The sequence below is a fragment of the Electrona antarctica genome (assembly GCF_951216825.1).
Source record: "Electrona antarctica genome assembly, chromosome: 13".
In the NCBI taxonomy this organism is placed as follows: Eukaryota; Metazoa; Chordata; class Actinopteri; order Myctophiformes; family Myctophidae; genus Electrona; species Electrona antarctica.
Window position 1 is genome coordinate 44,524,071 of NC_136794.1, and position 16,813 is coordinate 44,540,883.

At 40.5% G+C, this 16,813-nt stretch overlaps 1 protein-coding gene across 1 annotated transcript; it reads right to left on the reverse strand.

Annotated features, from left to right (window-relative positions):
* Positions 1-12,533: 12,533 nt before the first annotated feature.
* LOC306935101 (uncharacterized protein) lies at positions 12,534-16,813 on the reverse strand. Its single transcript, XM_079517975.1, has 6 exons — positions 16,410-16,813; positions 16,123-16,283; positions 15,811-16,031; positions 15,296-15,443; positions 13,548-13,654; positions 12,534-12,968 (listed from the first exon to the last, which is right to left on the reverse strand). The coding sequence occupies exons 1-6, from the start codon at positions 16,705-16,707 to the stop codon at positions 12,791-12,793; spliced, it is 1,113 nt and encodes a 370-aa protein (XP_079374101.1). The 5' UTR covers positions 16,708-16,813; the 3' UTR covers positions 12,534-12,790.

Consider the following 16,813-nt stretch of genomic DNA (forward strand, 5'->3'; position numbering starts at 1 on the left):
TCTCTTAACTGCAACTTCAGTGCCGTCATGTCTTAACCCCAAGAAGACCTCGGTTCCATCACTTCCCTTTGCAATGCGGAATTCATTATCTTTCACAAACACAAGACTCCCAACTTTGATCACTTTACTTTCATCTATGTCTGCAAGCTTCTCTAACTGTTGCTTCCATCTTTTACTGATTGGGTGCCATTTCCGTGGTTTTGATGACACACTGGCTATGGGATGGATAGGTTGTGCTTTTGGTGACACACTGGCTACAGGGTGGATAGGTTGTAGTTTTGGTGACACACTGGCTACGGGGTGGATAGGTTGTGGTGTTGGTGACACACTGGCTACGGGGTGGATTGGTTGTGGTTGTGGTGACACACTGGCTACGGGGTGGATAGGTTGTGGTTTTGGTGACACACTGGCTACGGGGTGGATTGGTTGTGGTTTTGATGACACACTGGCTACGGGGTGGATAGGTTGTGGTGTTGGTGACACACTGGCTACGGGGTGGATAGGTTGTGGTTGTGGTGACACACTGGCTACGGGGTGGATAGGTTGTGGTGTTGGTGACACACTGGCTACGGGGTGGATAGGTTGTGGTGTTGGTGACACACTGGCTACGGGGTGGATAGGTTGTGGTTTTGGTGACCCACTGGCTACGGGGTGGATAGGTTGTGGTGTTGGTGACACACTGGCTACGGGGTGGATAGGTTGTGGTTGTGGTGACACACTGGCTACGGGGTGGATAGGTTGTGGTTGTGGTGACACACTGGCTACGGGGTGGATAGGTTGTGGTGTTGGTGACACACTGGCTACGGGGTGGATTGGTTGCACATGTGAACTTTCAGTCAGACCAGATTTCTCAACAGGAACCGTTGTTGGCTCATCTGCATCAACATGAACTTCATCTTTCAGCTCCTCTTGCTTTATTCTTTTTATCCTTCTCTTCTTCTTTTTGGTTCCTGACAGCTCCGTGTTGGCAGTTGTGGAAACATCACGCTCTGAGCTTGCCTTGTTTAGGCACTTGTGCAGTTCTGTTAACTCTTCTTTCAGTTTGTCAAACATGGGCAATTCTGCATAATATGCAATTATATCCTCAGGCACATGATCTATTCCCACTGATGCAAAGATGTCAGTGGCATGTTCACATGGAAGCAGGTTTGCCAGTATGCCATATGTAATCATTCTCACGTCAAGGAGGTTCTCTTTCTTCACAAAAGGAACAATCGTTGTGACCAATGTAACCATGAGGTTCTGATTCCAGTCATCTTTAACTTCAGTTTTTTGTACGATCATATGTAGAGTTAGCAGAACTCTATATTCTGGAGTGCTTGTGGAAAGGAGTTTCAGCAGCTTGGGGATCATAGACAGTGATACCTCACTGGGTATCTCTTCCATTGCGCAGAAAACTCTAGATATACTTTTAACAACTTCAACCTGTGTGGGTACATTGACAATTCTTGAAAGAAGCTTGTCTGCATTTTCAAGGTAGTAGTTAATCTTGTCATTGTCCATCAACCACTTAAGACTTCTCTGACGATACTCTTCTTCTGGTGGTCCGTCAACAAAAAAGAGCATGTCAATGACGATCAGATGGGTCTGAGGATTCTCCTCCAGCATGTAACGATCAAACATGCTGAAAACTTCTGTTGGTGTTTTCTGTTGCATAGCAATATGGAGATCTATAAAACGTTTAATTTTAGAATAATAGTCATCGTCGCTCAATGAAAGCTCATGCATCATGTCAGATATTTTTAAATTTAAAATAACATGAGCAGGATGTTCAGCAGAGATTACTGTTATAATCCCTCCAGCTTTGACTAGGACTTTCACAATATCACCTCTCTTACTGATGGCAGCAACCTGAATTGGTGTCATAGTGCGTGGACCTTTTGCAAAAGCATTTGGATTTGCTCCTGCATTAATCAGTTTGTGCACAAAATCAAGTGGTGTTTTGTAATAAGAGGCATAATGCAGAGGGTTCAAGTTTTTTGTGGATAACTGATCTGGCTTTGCACGCTCTTTCAGAAGGAATGCAAAAATGTCCTCCTTGTGAAACGCCACAGCAGCACTTAAAGGACATATATGACTGTTGAGCTCTTTGCATGGGTAAAGGCCATTGATGTCTTTGCCTCCGATTGATTTCTTGAACTTCTTGAGGTCGCCACTCCTAATGAGCTGTATTATGGGATGTGTTGTTGCTGTTGGGGCAGATGTGGTCCCTGGTGGAACCTCTCGGAGCTCATTATCCATGCTCTGTGCTACCGGATCCATTTCTTTGCTTCAGAATAGCTGTGGGTGGACGAAGAAAAACGTTTTCAATACATTCATTCAAACATGTATTATGTATTTAACTGAAGAAAGGTTCCGTTTTAGAAATGTAAGGTTGTTGTGTAATCATTGGTTGAAAGAAAGTAAGTACATTTACTCAAGTACCGAATACCATTTTGAGGCACTTGTTTCAATACTTTATATACTTCTACTCCACTACATCAGAGGCAAATGTATTTACTGAGTTACTTATAGAGTTCACATTGTGAGCTTGTAGATCGGCTATGTTTGATAGATGTTTGACAAAAAAAGAGAAAAAAAACCTTTTGAAATGAGACCTTCTGCAGAATGAGTCAGCTACTTTTACTTTTGATATGTTAAGTACATTTTGATGACAATACATCTGTACTTTTGCTTGAATAAAATGTTCAATACATGATTTATTACTTTCTTAATAAGATTTTCTTCATTGTAGTAGATACATGAAAAACTGAGTGGTGTAATATAGCCTGTCTGACGTAATGAAATCATGTCTGACGTAATGAAATCACACCCGGGTGAACAGGGTGAACATAGCAACCATGCTCATTTTTTCTGCACAGACTAACAAAGCCAGTTGTAGGAGTGGTTTACACCACTCAAGTGAACAGGGTGAACATAGCAACCATGCTCATTTTTTCTGCACTAACAAAGCCAGTTGTAGGAGTGGTTTACACCACTCAAAAAGCCAGTTGTAGGAGTGGTTTACACCACTCAAAAATACATTACATTATATAAATTTTTGTCACTCATTTTGTCACGTCACTCACAATGATAGCTGTCCATTCACTGATACCTGTCCATTTAAACTCAGACTTGCCCCAAAGTTATTTGTGCAGCCGCAGGTATATGGCAACAGGCCCTATACCTGGGCCCTCATCAAACCCTGTACACTCAAGACACTGCCACCCTTAGATTTCCATATATGGAGCTGACCTGTTCTGACATTCCATATGTTGATCTGACCTCATCAAACCCTGTACACTCAAGACACTGCCACCGCTGCCACCCTTAGATCTCCATATATGGAGCTGACCTGTTCTGACATTCCATATGTTGATCTGACCTCATCAAACCCTGTACACTCAAGACACGCTCCATATATGGCCAGTACACGCGACCTCACCCTTTAGGGCAAGGTTGCTTCTCGCCCCCAGGCGTCCTACTGGTCCTTTGAAGTTGTACTTGAATTAAAATCACACCCGTGTGAACTGAGTGGTGCAACTCCCCTCCAGGGTTTCTGGCACAACAGCGCCACTTTTGCCCCTACTGGTACTCATAGTCACATAGTCACATACTGTAGGTGAACCAACACACGGACATTGCTGTTCCTTGGAGTGGTTGCACCACTCAAAAATATGTATCAGACCTGTCATAGTCACTCAAACCATTTGAGATATACAGTACAAAAATATTTTTCTTGTTCTGATGGTAGGAAGGAAGGGGTTAAGTAAGGACGAGTGGAAACATGATTTCACAAATCAGCTCATACCATACAGTATCTGAGACATGAACATTTTTGCAAAAATATGTTCATAATAAACAAATACAAGTCAAACCAACAGCTTTAAGAATAAGGTGGTACATTTAACTTACAGTTTCTGGGTATAATCTTGACAACACGACTCTTTCAAATCCACATGAACCAGATATGTCTGTTGACTCATAAACCTGTCTGGTCACAACCTCATGAAAACAATGTTACTTACAGTAGTAGGACTTCCCACTTCCTCTTCCTTCTCTCTCTCTCTCTCTCTCTCTCTCTCTCTCTCTCTTTCTCTTCTATTCTCTTCTAACTTTCACTATCCAGTAAACTAAGCTTGAGTTCCCATGAAATAAAAAAAAAAGTAAAAAAAGTATGAAAATTACTTTACTGTGTGTGTGTGTGCGTGCGTGCGTGCGTGTGCGTGTGCGTGCGCGTGCGTGAGTGTTGAAAGCGGCCAATCAGAGGCTGTCATGTGCTGTCATGTGCCCTGACACGTGACACCATCCAGATGTGAACATAGAGCATTACACACACACCACACAACATGCTGGAACTGAACAGTCTCTCTGCTTCTCTTCTCTCACTCTCCAGACAAGCTAAAAGAAAACACATCATCCTGCTACGGATTTATAGTCTTCAGTTCCACAAGTGATGTCTGATGAAGATCTTAAACACTGGAAACGGAGCTGGAGCTACAATATCCAGAGTGTGGATATTTTAGGGTGCGTACGGAAATGCGCACCAGGAATGTGGTCAGTTTGTTTAGTGTGGTGGGCGGTGACGTCACAGAGTGCGTTCAGTGTGCCTTATTTACGAACGACCACACAGCTGTGATGCATTCACACCGGACAACCCCAGCTTCAGGGTGCACTGAATAAACGAACGACAAGAGAGCACACCAGTGCGTTCAGGGCGCATTTCCGAACGCACCCTTAGTGTCCCCGAAGGGCAAATAGGATTGCAGCCTAGACAGTACATTTAACAATGAAACAACAAATACAACAAACAGTACACATAGCAGATACCAAAAGTACAGTAAAGTGCACGTTAACCATTAAAGTGCAAGCGTTAAAGTGCTATGCAATAAGTGCACGTTGGCCATAGAAAGTGCATGTGCATACGCATGAGACCAATACAGTGCTCATCATAAGGTTCAGCAGCATTCAGTGTGCAAATAGAGACGGGACAAAAGGAATAGGAGCAGCCAGATGTGAACCCTGAGGACCCCAGGTTCGATCCCTGTGGGCTCCCCCGATCGAAGTGTCCTTGAGCAAGACTCTCAACCCCTAATTTAACCCGATGTGCAGGGTTGGTGCCTTGCATGGTTTCCGCTGTCACGTGCACGTATGTGTGCGTGCGTGCGTGCGCGTGCGTGCGTGCGTCGGTGCGTGTGTGCGTGCACTGTACGTGCGTGCATGCGGTCCGTCATTTATTTAAATGTTTGGATGTGCTACGTTTGCCGTTTGGTATACTGTATTTGGGTTTAGCACTCCAATGAGAACCATTGCTGATGCCTCTTTTAATCATTTCATTGTTTTTGAACACTTGGTGGCTTCAGATTAACATCACTGGGTGTGTAATCAGAGGGTCACACACAGGTGCACTGATCAGATGGATGGACCAACAGGACCAATCAGGTTAGACAGACAGACAGACAGACAGACAGACAGACAGACAGACAGACAGACAGACAGACAGACAGACAGACAGACAGACAGACAGACAGGAGAATAGAGAACTGATACTGGTAAGTTCCTTCATTCATTTCAACTGCTCAACAAACTGGACCTCCATTATGTCATGTCTCTGTCCTGCTGCGTCCTCCTCTGTTCTTGTCTGCACAACATCTAAACACCAGTGGAGAAACTCACAGAAGCTCAACAACAATGCTGTGGTTTCACTGTATACTTTGTTTTAAAGCAGACGGCTCAGATATTCTAATAGTATATGATTTAATAATTCTACTAAATAACTGAACTCTCCTTGTATCCCTGCTGCTTTGGCATAATTGTTTCCTTCAACAGATGCTAATTTACTATGCAGATTACTCAATAATCTAATTGTTTCTCGACCACAAATGTACAGAAAGGTACTTAGATATCAGGTCGTTAGATAAACACTAGGTTCCTTGTTTAGCTGCTATCCTATAGTTTATTTGAGGCACTATATTGTTCACTGCATTCTATTTACCACTAGTACGTTACTATATTTACCTTGTTTATTGACTACAGTTCATGTTCACCTATTCTGATTTATCACTTCCAAGTGTCTGCTATATGTAAAAAATGTAATTGTAATTGAATTGGACATTGTTCTTAAAACATGAAATAGTTTCCATAATAATCAACAACATAATACTGACTGATTGAAGTGACTTTCTATTCAGTAAAAATGCATAAAGCTCAGATGATCTAAAGTTATTTACTATTAATAGCAGACAAAACATCCACTGAAACAAAATCAGAGATTTATTTTTTCCATTTCTGGGCTCAAATATGAGCCAGCAGATGGCGCTACTGGCCAAACTGAGGAAATAGATAATCTGCACTGTTATGACTTTATATTTACTCATAATCACTGGTGGAAGGTAACTAAGTATATTTACTCAACTACTGTACTTAAGTATCTTTCTGATGAATTGAAAATGGAGGACCATGTTGTAAACAAGTCGTAGCAGTTCTTGTATTGACTTGTTTTCTTTTGAAAGCTTGTACCCATTCTACATACTGTGAGATAAAAAAATAAATAAAAAAATACAGTTCTCAACAGGCTCGGAAATGAAGGCCCGGCCCTATACCTGGGACCTCATCAAACCCTGTACAGTCAAGACACTGCCACCGCTGCTACCCTTAGATCTCCATATATGGAGCTGACCTGTTCTGACATTCGATATGTTGATCTGACCTCATCAAACCCTGTACACTCAAGACACGCTCCATATATGGCCAGTACACGCGATCTCACCCTTTAGGGCAAGGTCGCTTCTCGCCCCCAGGCATCTTACTGCATGGTCTTTTGAAGTTGTACTTGAATTAAAAATATGTATCAGACCTGTCATAGTCACTCAAACCATTTGAGATATACAGTACAAAAATACTGTTCTTGTTCTGATGGTAGGAAGGAAGGGGTTAAGTAAGGACGAGTGGAAACATGATTTCACTAATCAGCTCATACCATACAGTATCTGAGACATGAACATTTTTACAAAAATATGTTCATAATAAACAAATACTACAAGTCAAACAGCTTTAAGAATAAGGTGGTAAATTTAACTTACAGTTTCTGGGTATAATCTTGACAACACGACTCTTTCAAATCCACATAAACCAGATCTGTCTGTTGACTCACAACTTCATGAAAACAACGTTACTTACAATAGTAGGACTTCCCACTTCCTCTTCCTCTCTCTCTCTCTCTCTCTCTCTCTCTCTCTCTCTTCTCTTCTCTTCTCTTCTCTTCTCTTCTCTTCTCTTCTCTTCTAACTTTCACTATCCAGTAAACTAAGCTTAAATTGAAATAGAAAGTATGAAAATTACTTTACTGTGTCTGCGTGCATGCGTGACACCATCCAGATGTGAACATAGTTTGAGCATTGCACACACCCCACCAGAGTTGGGGTCCGTTACTCAAAAAAGTAATACACTACACATTACACATTACTTTTGAAAAAAGTAATGCCTTACATTACTTGATTACGCCCTGGAGAAAGTAACTAGTTACACTACTCGTTACATTACTTTTGCGTTACTCCATAAAATCGCCTGAGATGCAGTCACATAATTTGCCCTTTAACAAATCTTTATAATCCTAATAAGGAGGACATACACAAGATCTTTCTTTATGCTCTTTAATACCAGGTTGTTGAACAAGTGAAGGAATAAAACAAACAATCAAACTCCACTCGTGGCGGGGGCCGCTGCAAGCAGCAGCAGGACGCAAGTAACTAGTAACTAGTAACTAAAGCAACCAGTAACTGTAGTGTGATGATTACTCAATTTGGAGGAGTAGTGTCGTTACTTACTCGTTACCGACAAAAGTAGTGTAATTACAGTAACTACACTACAAGTAGTGTAGTACACTACTACACTACAAGTAGTGTAGTTACACCCAACTCTGCACACCACACAGCATGCTGGAACTGAACAGTCTCTCTGCTTCTCTTCTCTCACTCTCCAGACAAGCTAAAAGAAAACACAACATCCTGCTACGGATTTATAGTCTTCAGTTCCACAAGTGATGTCTGATGAAGATCTAAACACTGGAAACGTTGCCTTGTGAATTAATTTGTTAGAGAGCTACAATATCCAGAGTGTGAATATTTTAACTTTTCATTGTTCTTTGTTAGAGAGCTACAATCCAGAGTGTGGATATTTTAACTTTTCATTGTTCTTTGTTAGAGAGCTACAATCCAGAGTGTGGATATTTTAACTTTTCATTGTTCTTTGTTATAGAGCTACAATATCCAGAGTGTGAATATTTTAACTTTTCATTGTTCTTTGTTAGAGAGCTACAATCCAGAGTGTGGATATTTTAACTTTTCATTGTTCTTTGTTAGAGAGCTACAATCCAGAGTGTGGATATTTTAACTTTTCATTGTTCTTTGTTATAGAGCTACAATATCCAGAGTGTGAATATTTTAACTTTTCATTGTTCTTTGTTAGAGAGCTACAATCCAGAGTGTGGATATTTTAACTTTTCATTGTTCTTTGTTAGAGAGCTACAATCCAGAGTGTGGATATTTTAACTTTTCATTGTTCTTTGTTATAGAGCTACAATATCCAGAGTGTGGATATTTTAACTTTTCATTGTTCTTTGTTAGAGAGCTACAATCCAGAGTGTGGATATTTTAACTTGTCATTGTTCTTTGCATTGTTGTCCAGCACCTGGACGGCAGTGGCTCAGCGTAGAGGTTCAAGGTTCAAGTTTATTTAGTGTCCCCGAAGGGCAAATTGGGTTGCAGCATAGACAGTACATTAAACAATGAAACAACAAATATAACAAACAGTACACATAGCAGATACCTAAAGTACAGTAAAGTGCACATTAACCATTAAAGTGCAAGCGTTAAAGTGCTATGCAATAAGTGCACGTTGGCCATAGAAAGTGCATGTCTATACGCACGAGACCAATACAGTGCTCATCATAAGGTTCAGCAGCATTCAGTGTGCAAATAGAGACGGGACAAAGGAATAGGAGCAGCCAGATGTGAACCCTGAGGACCCCAGGTTTGATCCCTGTGGGCTCCCCCGATCGAAGTGTCCTTGAGCAAGACTCTCAACCCCTAATTTAACCCGATGTGCAGGGTTGGTGCCTTGCATGGTTTCCCCTGTCGTGTGTGTGCGTGTGTGTGTGCGTGCTTGTGTGCGTGCGTGTGTGTGCGTGCATGGTCTGTCATTTATTTACATTTTTGGATGTGCTATGTTTGGTATACTGTATTTGGGTTTAGCACTCCAATGAGAACCATTGCTGATGCACAACCTCTTTTTCTCATTTCATTGTTTTTGAACACTTGGTGGCTTCAGATTAACATCACTGGGTGTGTAATCAGAGGGTCACACACAGGTGCACTGATCAGATGGATGGACCAACAGGACCAATCAGGTTAGACACAGGATATGGAGACAGACAGACAGACAGACAGACTAGAGAACTGATACTGGTAAGTTCCTTCATTCATTTCACCTGCTCAACAAACTGGACCTCCATTATGTCATGTCTCTGTGTCCTGCTGCGTCCTCCTCTGTTCTTGTCTGCACAACATCTAAACGCCAGTGGAGAAACTCACAGAAGCTCAACAACAATGCTGTGGTTTCACTGTATACTTTGTATTAAAGCAGACGGCTCAGATATTCTAATAGTATATGTTTTAATAATTCTACTAAATAACTGAACTCTCCTGGTATCCCTGCTGCTTTGGCACTTCATTTTTTCCTTCAACAGAATAACAGATGCTAGTTTACTATGCAGATTACTCAATAATCTAATTGTTTCTCGACCACAAATGTACAGAAAGGTACTTAGATATCAGGTCGTTAGATAAACACTAGGTTCCTTGTTTAGCTGCTATCCTATAGTTTATTTGAGGCACTATATTGTTCTCTGCATTCTATTTACCACTAGTACGTTACTATATTTACCTTGTTTATTGACTACAGTTCATGTTCACTTATTCTGATTTATCACTTCTAAGTGTCTGCTATATGGTTAAATATTGTTCTTAAAACATGAAATAGTTTCCATAATAACCAACAACATAATACTGATTGATTGAAGTGACTTTCTATTCAGTAAAAATGCATAAAGCTCAGATGATCTAATATTATTTACTATTAATAGCAGACAAAACATCCACTGAAACAGAATCAGAGATTTATTTTTTCCATTTCTGGGCTCAAATATGAGCCAGCAGATGACGCTACAGGCCAAACTGAGGAAATAATCTGCTGTTATGACTTTATGTTTACTCATAATCACTGGTGGAAGGTAACTAAGTACATTTACTCAACTACTGTACTTAAGTATCTTTCTGATTAATTGAAAATGAAGGACCCTGTTGTAAACAAGTCGTAGCAGTTCTTGTTTTCTGGTTTTCGTTTGAAAGCTTGTACCCATTCTACATACTGTGAGATAAAAAATAAATAAAAAGCTAGAGTTCTCAACAGGCCCGGAAATGAAGGCCCGGCCCTATACCTGGGCCCTCATCAAACCCTGTACAGTCAAGAGAATGTCCCCGCTGCCACCCTTAGATCTCCATGTATGGAGCTGACCTGTTATGATATAATGTTGATCTGACCTCATCAAACCCTGTACACTCAAGACATGCTCCTTATTTGGCCAGTACAGAATTCATTCCATGTTGTTCTGACCCCGGGCCCATGCCAAAGCTCCAGCGCTCGCCCGGCAGTCTGCCGTCAACGAGGCGGATGCGTGCCCGTAACCTCGCCCTTCTCGCCCTCAGGCGTCTCACTGGTAGATATGCTATGTTCACTATTTTATTTTATTTTGTATTTGTTTTTAAATGATAAAAAGTAAATGTGTTGGACGTACTGTAGCCTATAGCAGGTTTCCATCAGAGTAAATGTGTTGGACGTACTGTAGCCTATAGCAGGTTTCTATCAGAGTAAATGTGTTGGACGTACTGTAGCCTATAGCAGGTTTCCATCAGAGTAAATGTGTTGGACGTACTGTAGCCTATAGCAGGTTTCCATCAGAGTAAATGTGTTGGACGTACTGTAGCCTATAGCAGGTTTCCATCAGAGTAAATGTGTTGGACGTACTGTAGCCTATAGCAGGTTTCTATCAGTAAATGTGTTGGACGTACTGTAGCCTATAGCAGGTTTCCATCAGAGTAAATGTTGGACGTACTGTAGCCTATAGCAGGTTTCCATCAGAGTAAATGTGTTGGACGTACTGTAGCCTATAGCAGGTTTCTATCAGTAAATGTGTTGGACGTACTGTAGCCTATAGCAGGTTTCCATCAGAGTAAATGTGTTGGACGTACTGTAGCCTATAGCAGGTTTCCATCAGAGTAAATGTGTTGGACGTACTGTAGCCTATAGCAGGTTTCCATCAGAGTAAATGTTGGACGTACTGTAGCCTATAGCAGGTTTCCATCAGAGTAAATGTGTTTGACGTACTGTAGCCTATAGCAGGTTTCCATCAGACAGCGTTCATATTTAATGTAGAGCATAATGACACACAGTGTTTCCCAAACTGTGGGTCGGGACCCATTTGTGGGTCACAGACACATTTCTATGGGTCACACGACTAGAGTAAAATAATTAAAATAACTTTTATTTCCCTACATTTAAATTAAAGATATGTTTTTAAATTTAAAAAAAAAGTAAAAAAAAAAAAAAAAAAAAAGCAACAAGTAAAACAAACTAACAAACACATCTAATAAATTCCATAAATAAATAATAATAATAATTAAGACGTAGTGAAAATAGCTGATCTACAAGCGTGCAACGCTGCACGAAGCAACGTGTAGATCTACTCTTGTAGATCTGCTATTTTCACTATACGGGTCCGGGACAAACACTTTAGGGTCTCAACCTGTGAACCTCTGATCTGCATGACAGAGATATCTGTACACAACGTTGGTTATATTTCATATCATTCTGCTCTGCATGACAGACAGTGAAGACAGAGAGATATCTGTACACAACGTTGGTTATATTTTATATCATTCTTTATTTAATTCAGTGCTGTACATATACAGTAAATGTGCTTCTAAGCTTAGCCCATATAAAAACAACACATTTCATTAAGGCACAAAATGTACAGAAATGATGTTTTGGCATCATTTGGCGTCCATGCGTTTTCTCTCGTATGCTATTGGTCAATATAACCAGTTATAACCCTTTGGTTGGTAATACAAAAATAAAGTCTCAATTCAACGTCAATCAATGTTGTACAAATTAAATCAATATCAATAGACTATTGAATTAAATCAATCTCTTCATCTGTAAACAATCATATGAATTTAGCAGCTTTCTATCAATCATGTCATAAAACTATCTATGTAATGGGTCCAGGTGGTCCAGGTCCAGTGGCCACACACATTTTTTTAACTTGATATCTACTTTTAAAATGACCAGTCCAGCTCTTCAAGATCTACCCACCAAAACAAATATTATCCCATTGCTAAAAATATGTAAAAAAAATAAACCTGAACAACGGAGCTGGCGTTACACTGACTAATGCATTTTATTAACTGTACAATAATGTGAAGACATTGAGGGCTGGATATGAGCCTATAGACCCAAGGCAGAGTACTTATGAATAGTCTGTGTGGACGTGTGGAGGCAAGTGGAGTGCTGGTAAGCTCCATCCTAGCAGACACACACCACGTCCACCATATTCCGATTTTGGTTTAGTGGGATGAGGAGTTTTGTGATTTTTGTTATATATATATTTCGAGGAATGTCATGTGTTCTACCTGCACAGCCTTTGTGATCTACTGGTCTGGTAGATCGCGATCTACCTTATGGGCAACGCATTAAGTTACGACAGGGAGAGTTTGCCCAGGGTGTCGTCCAGGCTGTGATTTGTGGACTTTGCCGGATAGAAATCTTCCAGGGTGATCCGTGTGTTCCAGCCTTGGTTCAGAGTGAACTTGTAGACACTTACGATGAGAGCAGGAAACATCTCCATCAGGTCAACATCAGCAGCAGCCTCAGCACTGTAAACACACACAGCAGTGACCACTGAACAGAGACAGAGTACAGCCATATATACACTCAGTTCAAAAGGCACAGCACCAATAAGAAGGCCTTGTGGTCTTGTTTCCATTTACAGTAGGTTGATGTGCAATCAATTCATAGACATGACATGAAGGGGGACCGCATGTAATTCAGACAGGGCATTAGTCCGACTAGCGTCTGCTCCCGTGCTTGCGGTTATATGGTTAGGTTAGATGAGGTGGGTTGTCGTTTTGTCGGACCAATGACTAGTCTGAACAACGTACTGCACCCGACATGAAGAGTATCTACAAAATTCAATATCATCACAGGGATAATGAACACTGTAGGCATACCGTATGTACAGGAGGAAAAGGAACGGGGGAGGGTTATTGTTTCTATGTACACTTACAGTATATGACAACATTCATTTTTTGTAATTGTTGAATAAATATTTGAACATTTTCAGAAAACTTCAGGATTCAGGTCAGGATTTAGAAGATGTTTTTTAGAATCGACCTCAGGTCTAAATGGGTTAAGATAATGATTTTTGTGTTTTGTTGTGATCAAATTCAACGTACTGGTGCTGATGGAGATTGCGTATGAAGCGCAGCAGTCCAAACACATCATCATGGTAGGGAAACCTCTTCCTCCTGTTGTCCATCTCCTCAAACACCTCCTGTGGCAACTGGAAAAACACACAACTTCAACATGAAACGGACCTGTTGTCTAATATACACACATACACACCTGAACCCTACATGATTTAGTCTCTAATGGACACCTGAACCCAACATGATTTAGTCTCTAATGGACACACCTGAACCCAACATGATTTAGTCTCTAATGGACACACCTGAACCCTACATGATTTAGTCTCTAATGGACACAAAGACACACCTGAACCCCACATGATTTAGTCTCTAATGGACACACCTGAACCCCACATGATTTAGTTTCTAATGGACACACCTGAACCCCACATGATTTAGTCTCTAATGGACACACCTGAACCCCACATGATTTAGTCTCTAATGGACACACCTGAACCCCACATGATTTAGTCTCTAATGGACACACCTGAACCCCACATGATTTAGTCTCTAATGGACACACCTGAACCCCACATGATTTAGTCTCTAATGGACACACCTGAACCCTACATGATTTAGTCTCTAATGGACATATATGTGGACATATATATGTGCATATTATACCCAGTTACCACATTGTTACACCCATATACACATGATTTAGTCTAATGGCCTACAGTATACACATGATTTAGTCTAATGGACTACATTATACATATGATTTAGTCTAATGGCCTACATGATACACATGATTTAGTCTAATGGACTACATTATACACATGATTTAGTCTAATGGACTACATTATACACATGATTTAGTCTAATGGACTACATTATACATATGATTTAGTCTAATGGACTACATTATACACATGATTTAGTCTAATGGACTACATTATACATATGATTTAGTCTAATGGACTACATTATACACATGATTTAGTCTAATGGACTAGGGTTCCTCAATTAATTTTCCTCGAGGGCCATATTTTGACTAGGGTACCAGGCTGGGGGCCGAGTCCGCACGCGTGAGGTCGAGGTCTTGCCCTGAAAATGAATTTTCAGGGCAGGACCCCATTTGAAAATGATGCCCAGTTTGACATGCACAGGCTACTGACCCCCATTTAATGCCATTTATATCTGGGACCCCCCCCCCCCCCCCCCAAAAAAAAAGAAAAAAAAAATCTTCCGGGGGCCGCAAGGGGGCGCTCCGCGGGCCGCAAATGGCCCGCGGGCCGCCTATTGGGGAACCCTGGACTACATTATACATATGATTTAGTCTGAAAAAACACCTCTTCAGACCGTAGCATTTGCCCTAGCCTTGACAACCTTGCAGGCGTATATATGCAAAGGCTCAACTCATGTAACTTAGATAGCATTGTATATAGACACAGCACTATATAGTATATATATATATGCATAGTTTCATTATATACTGTAGATATTCCACTGTTAGGTTCTTAGCTTACATATGATTCATGATGACAATTTGTATGTATATGATGTATTACCATGTTTGTTGTTCTTGCTTAATGTATGTCGCTCTGGATTAAGAGCGTCTGATAAATGCCTAAATTGTAATGGACATATATGTGTATATTATACACATGATTTAGTGTAATGGACATATATGTGTATTTTATACAGATTTAGTGTAATGGACATATATGTGTATTTTATACAGATTTAGTGTAATGGACATATGTGTAAGTATATTATGAACATGATTTAGTCACCTTGTGTTTCATGGTGTGTTTCCATGTGCTGAACAGTCCCTCCTCAGCACACTGGTTCCACACAGCCATGACGTTGTGGCGCTCAGGGTTTTCATAGTGCTTGTCGATTTCCTTCTCATTCGCAATCTTTTGCAGGAAATCAATTCTCCTGGAAGAATTTACAAAGCAAAGACATATTGTGCAAAAAAGAAAACATAATGTTGGTAGAAAACTTACTGTTGGATCAAAAGGTTTACTTTAAAACCATGTTTGGGGCATGATATTATTGGCAGAAAAAAATAATCAATAGCCAAATTAGCTGATCTACAAGCTCCAAACGTGTTGTGACCCGTTGTGAGCTGGTAGATGTGCTATTTATTTAATTTGCACTGTTGAAACCAGAGCTTAAGAGAATACAATGAGCTGTGGTTGTGATTATGCCGTGATATGAAGTATTGATTAAAGCTACTACTACTACTACTACTACTACTATACTACTGTATGTGTAATGGAACATATGTACTTATTTCTAGTACGTTTTGTTTGTCCAGAAGTATGGATGAGCCAAGCATTCCTCCACTTTAGGTCTTTTCTTTGGGTCTCCATGGATCATCCTCTCGATGAGATCCTTGGCAACCACATCCTGAACGTGATCCAGGTTGTAGATTCCATCGTAGATGTTGGTTTCACATCTAAAGTCATCACCGAAGGGATGGTGTCCTCCAGATAGGATGTAATACATCAACATCCCAGCCACCTGACAAAAGGAGCATGGAAATGAATTGTATCATTTTTATATTGTTCTCATTTATTTAATTGTTCTCAGTCAGATTTTCCTTTTTATTAACCTGGATATCAGCACTTCTTTTAGCAATATCACTGTGAGCGGGTATCGTCTCCTTTGCCTTCCAGCATCTCGTTCCTGCATTGATTGTGTGGAGGGTTGTTCGTCCTTCCTGCAATCGTCGGCTTATTCCAAAATCTGCTAATCTTGCTTTATTTTTAACATCTATAAAGCAAATTGGGTAGATCAATACAATAAACAGTGTTTACTATTGATGGAAATTACATGAATTGTATGTTGTTTCATTCTCTGAAACTGTAGGATATGCTCTTAATCTATTCTGTATCTTACCAATCAAGACATTCTGGGGCTTGATATCCCGGTGGAGAATTTGAGGATACTGACAATGAAGAACATTTAAGCTATTGAGAACCTGCTTTGCAAGACCCTTCATTTCACCAAGGCTGTCTTCAGTGAAGTTACATTTAATGTATTCTTCCAGTGTGTATTCACATAACTGAAGACCAAGGTATCCAAAGTGCTCATCCTCTGCAAAGTCGACATATCGTACAATCGAAGGATCATCAAGCTCTGGAAGACGTAAAAATCCTTCCTCATTCTTCAGCACATCGCAGTTGGATATGGGCATTCTCTTAACTGCAACTTCAGTGCCGTCATGTCTTAACCCCAAGAAGACCTCGGTTCCATCACTTCCCTTTGCAATGCGGAATTCATTATCTTTCACAAACACAAGA

Bases quoted from the DNA above. Each gene is read 5' to 3' on its own strand.
- LOC306935101 (XM_079517975.1), bottom strand. From the start codon at position 16,707: ATGCCCATATCCAACTGCGATGTGCTGAAGAATGAGGAAGGATTTTTA. The intron at 15,444-15,810 runs GTACTAGAAATA...AAATTCTTCCAG, and splicing joins TACTTCTGGACAAACAAAAC to GAGAATTGATTTCCTGCAAA. The intron at 12,969-13,547 runs GTACGTTGAATT...GTGTGTTTACAG, and splicing joins CGCAATCTCCATCAGCACCA to TGCTGAGGCTGCTGCTGATG.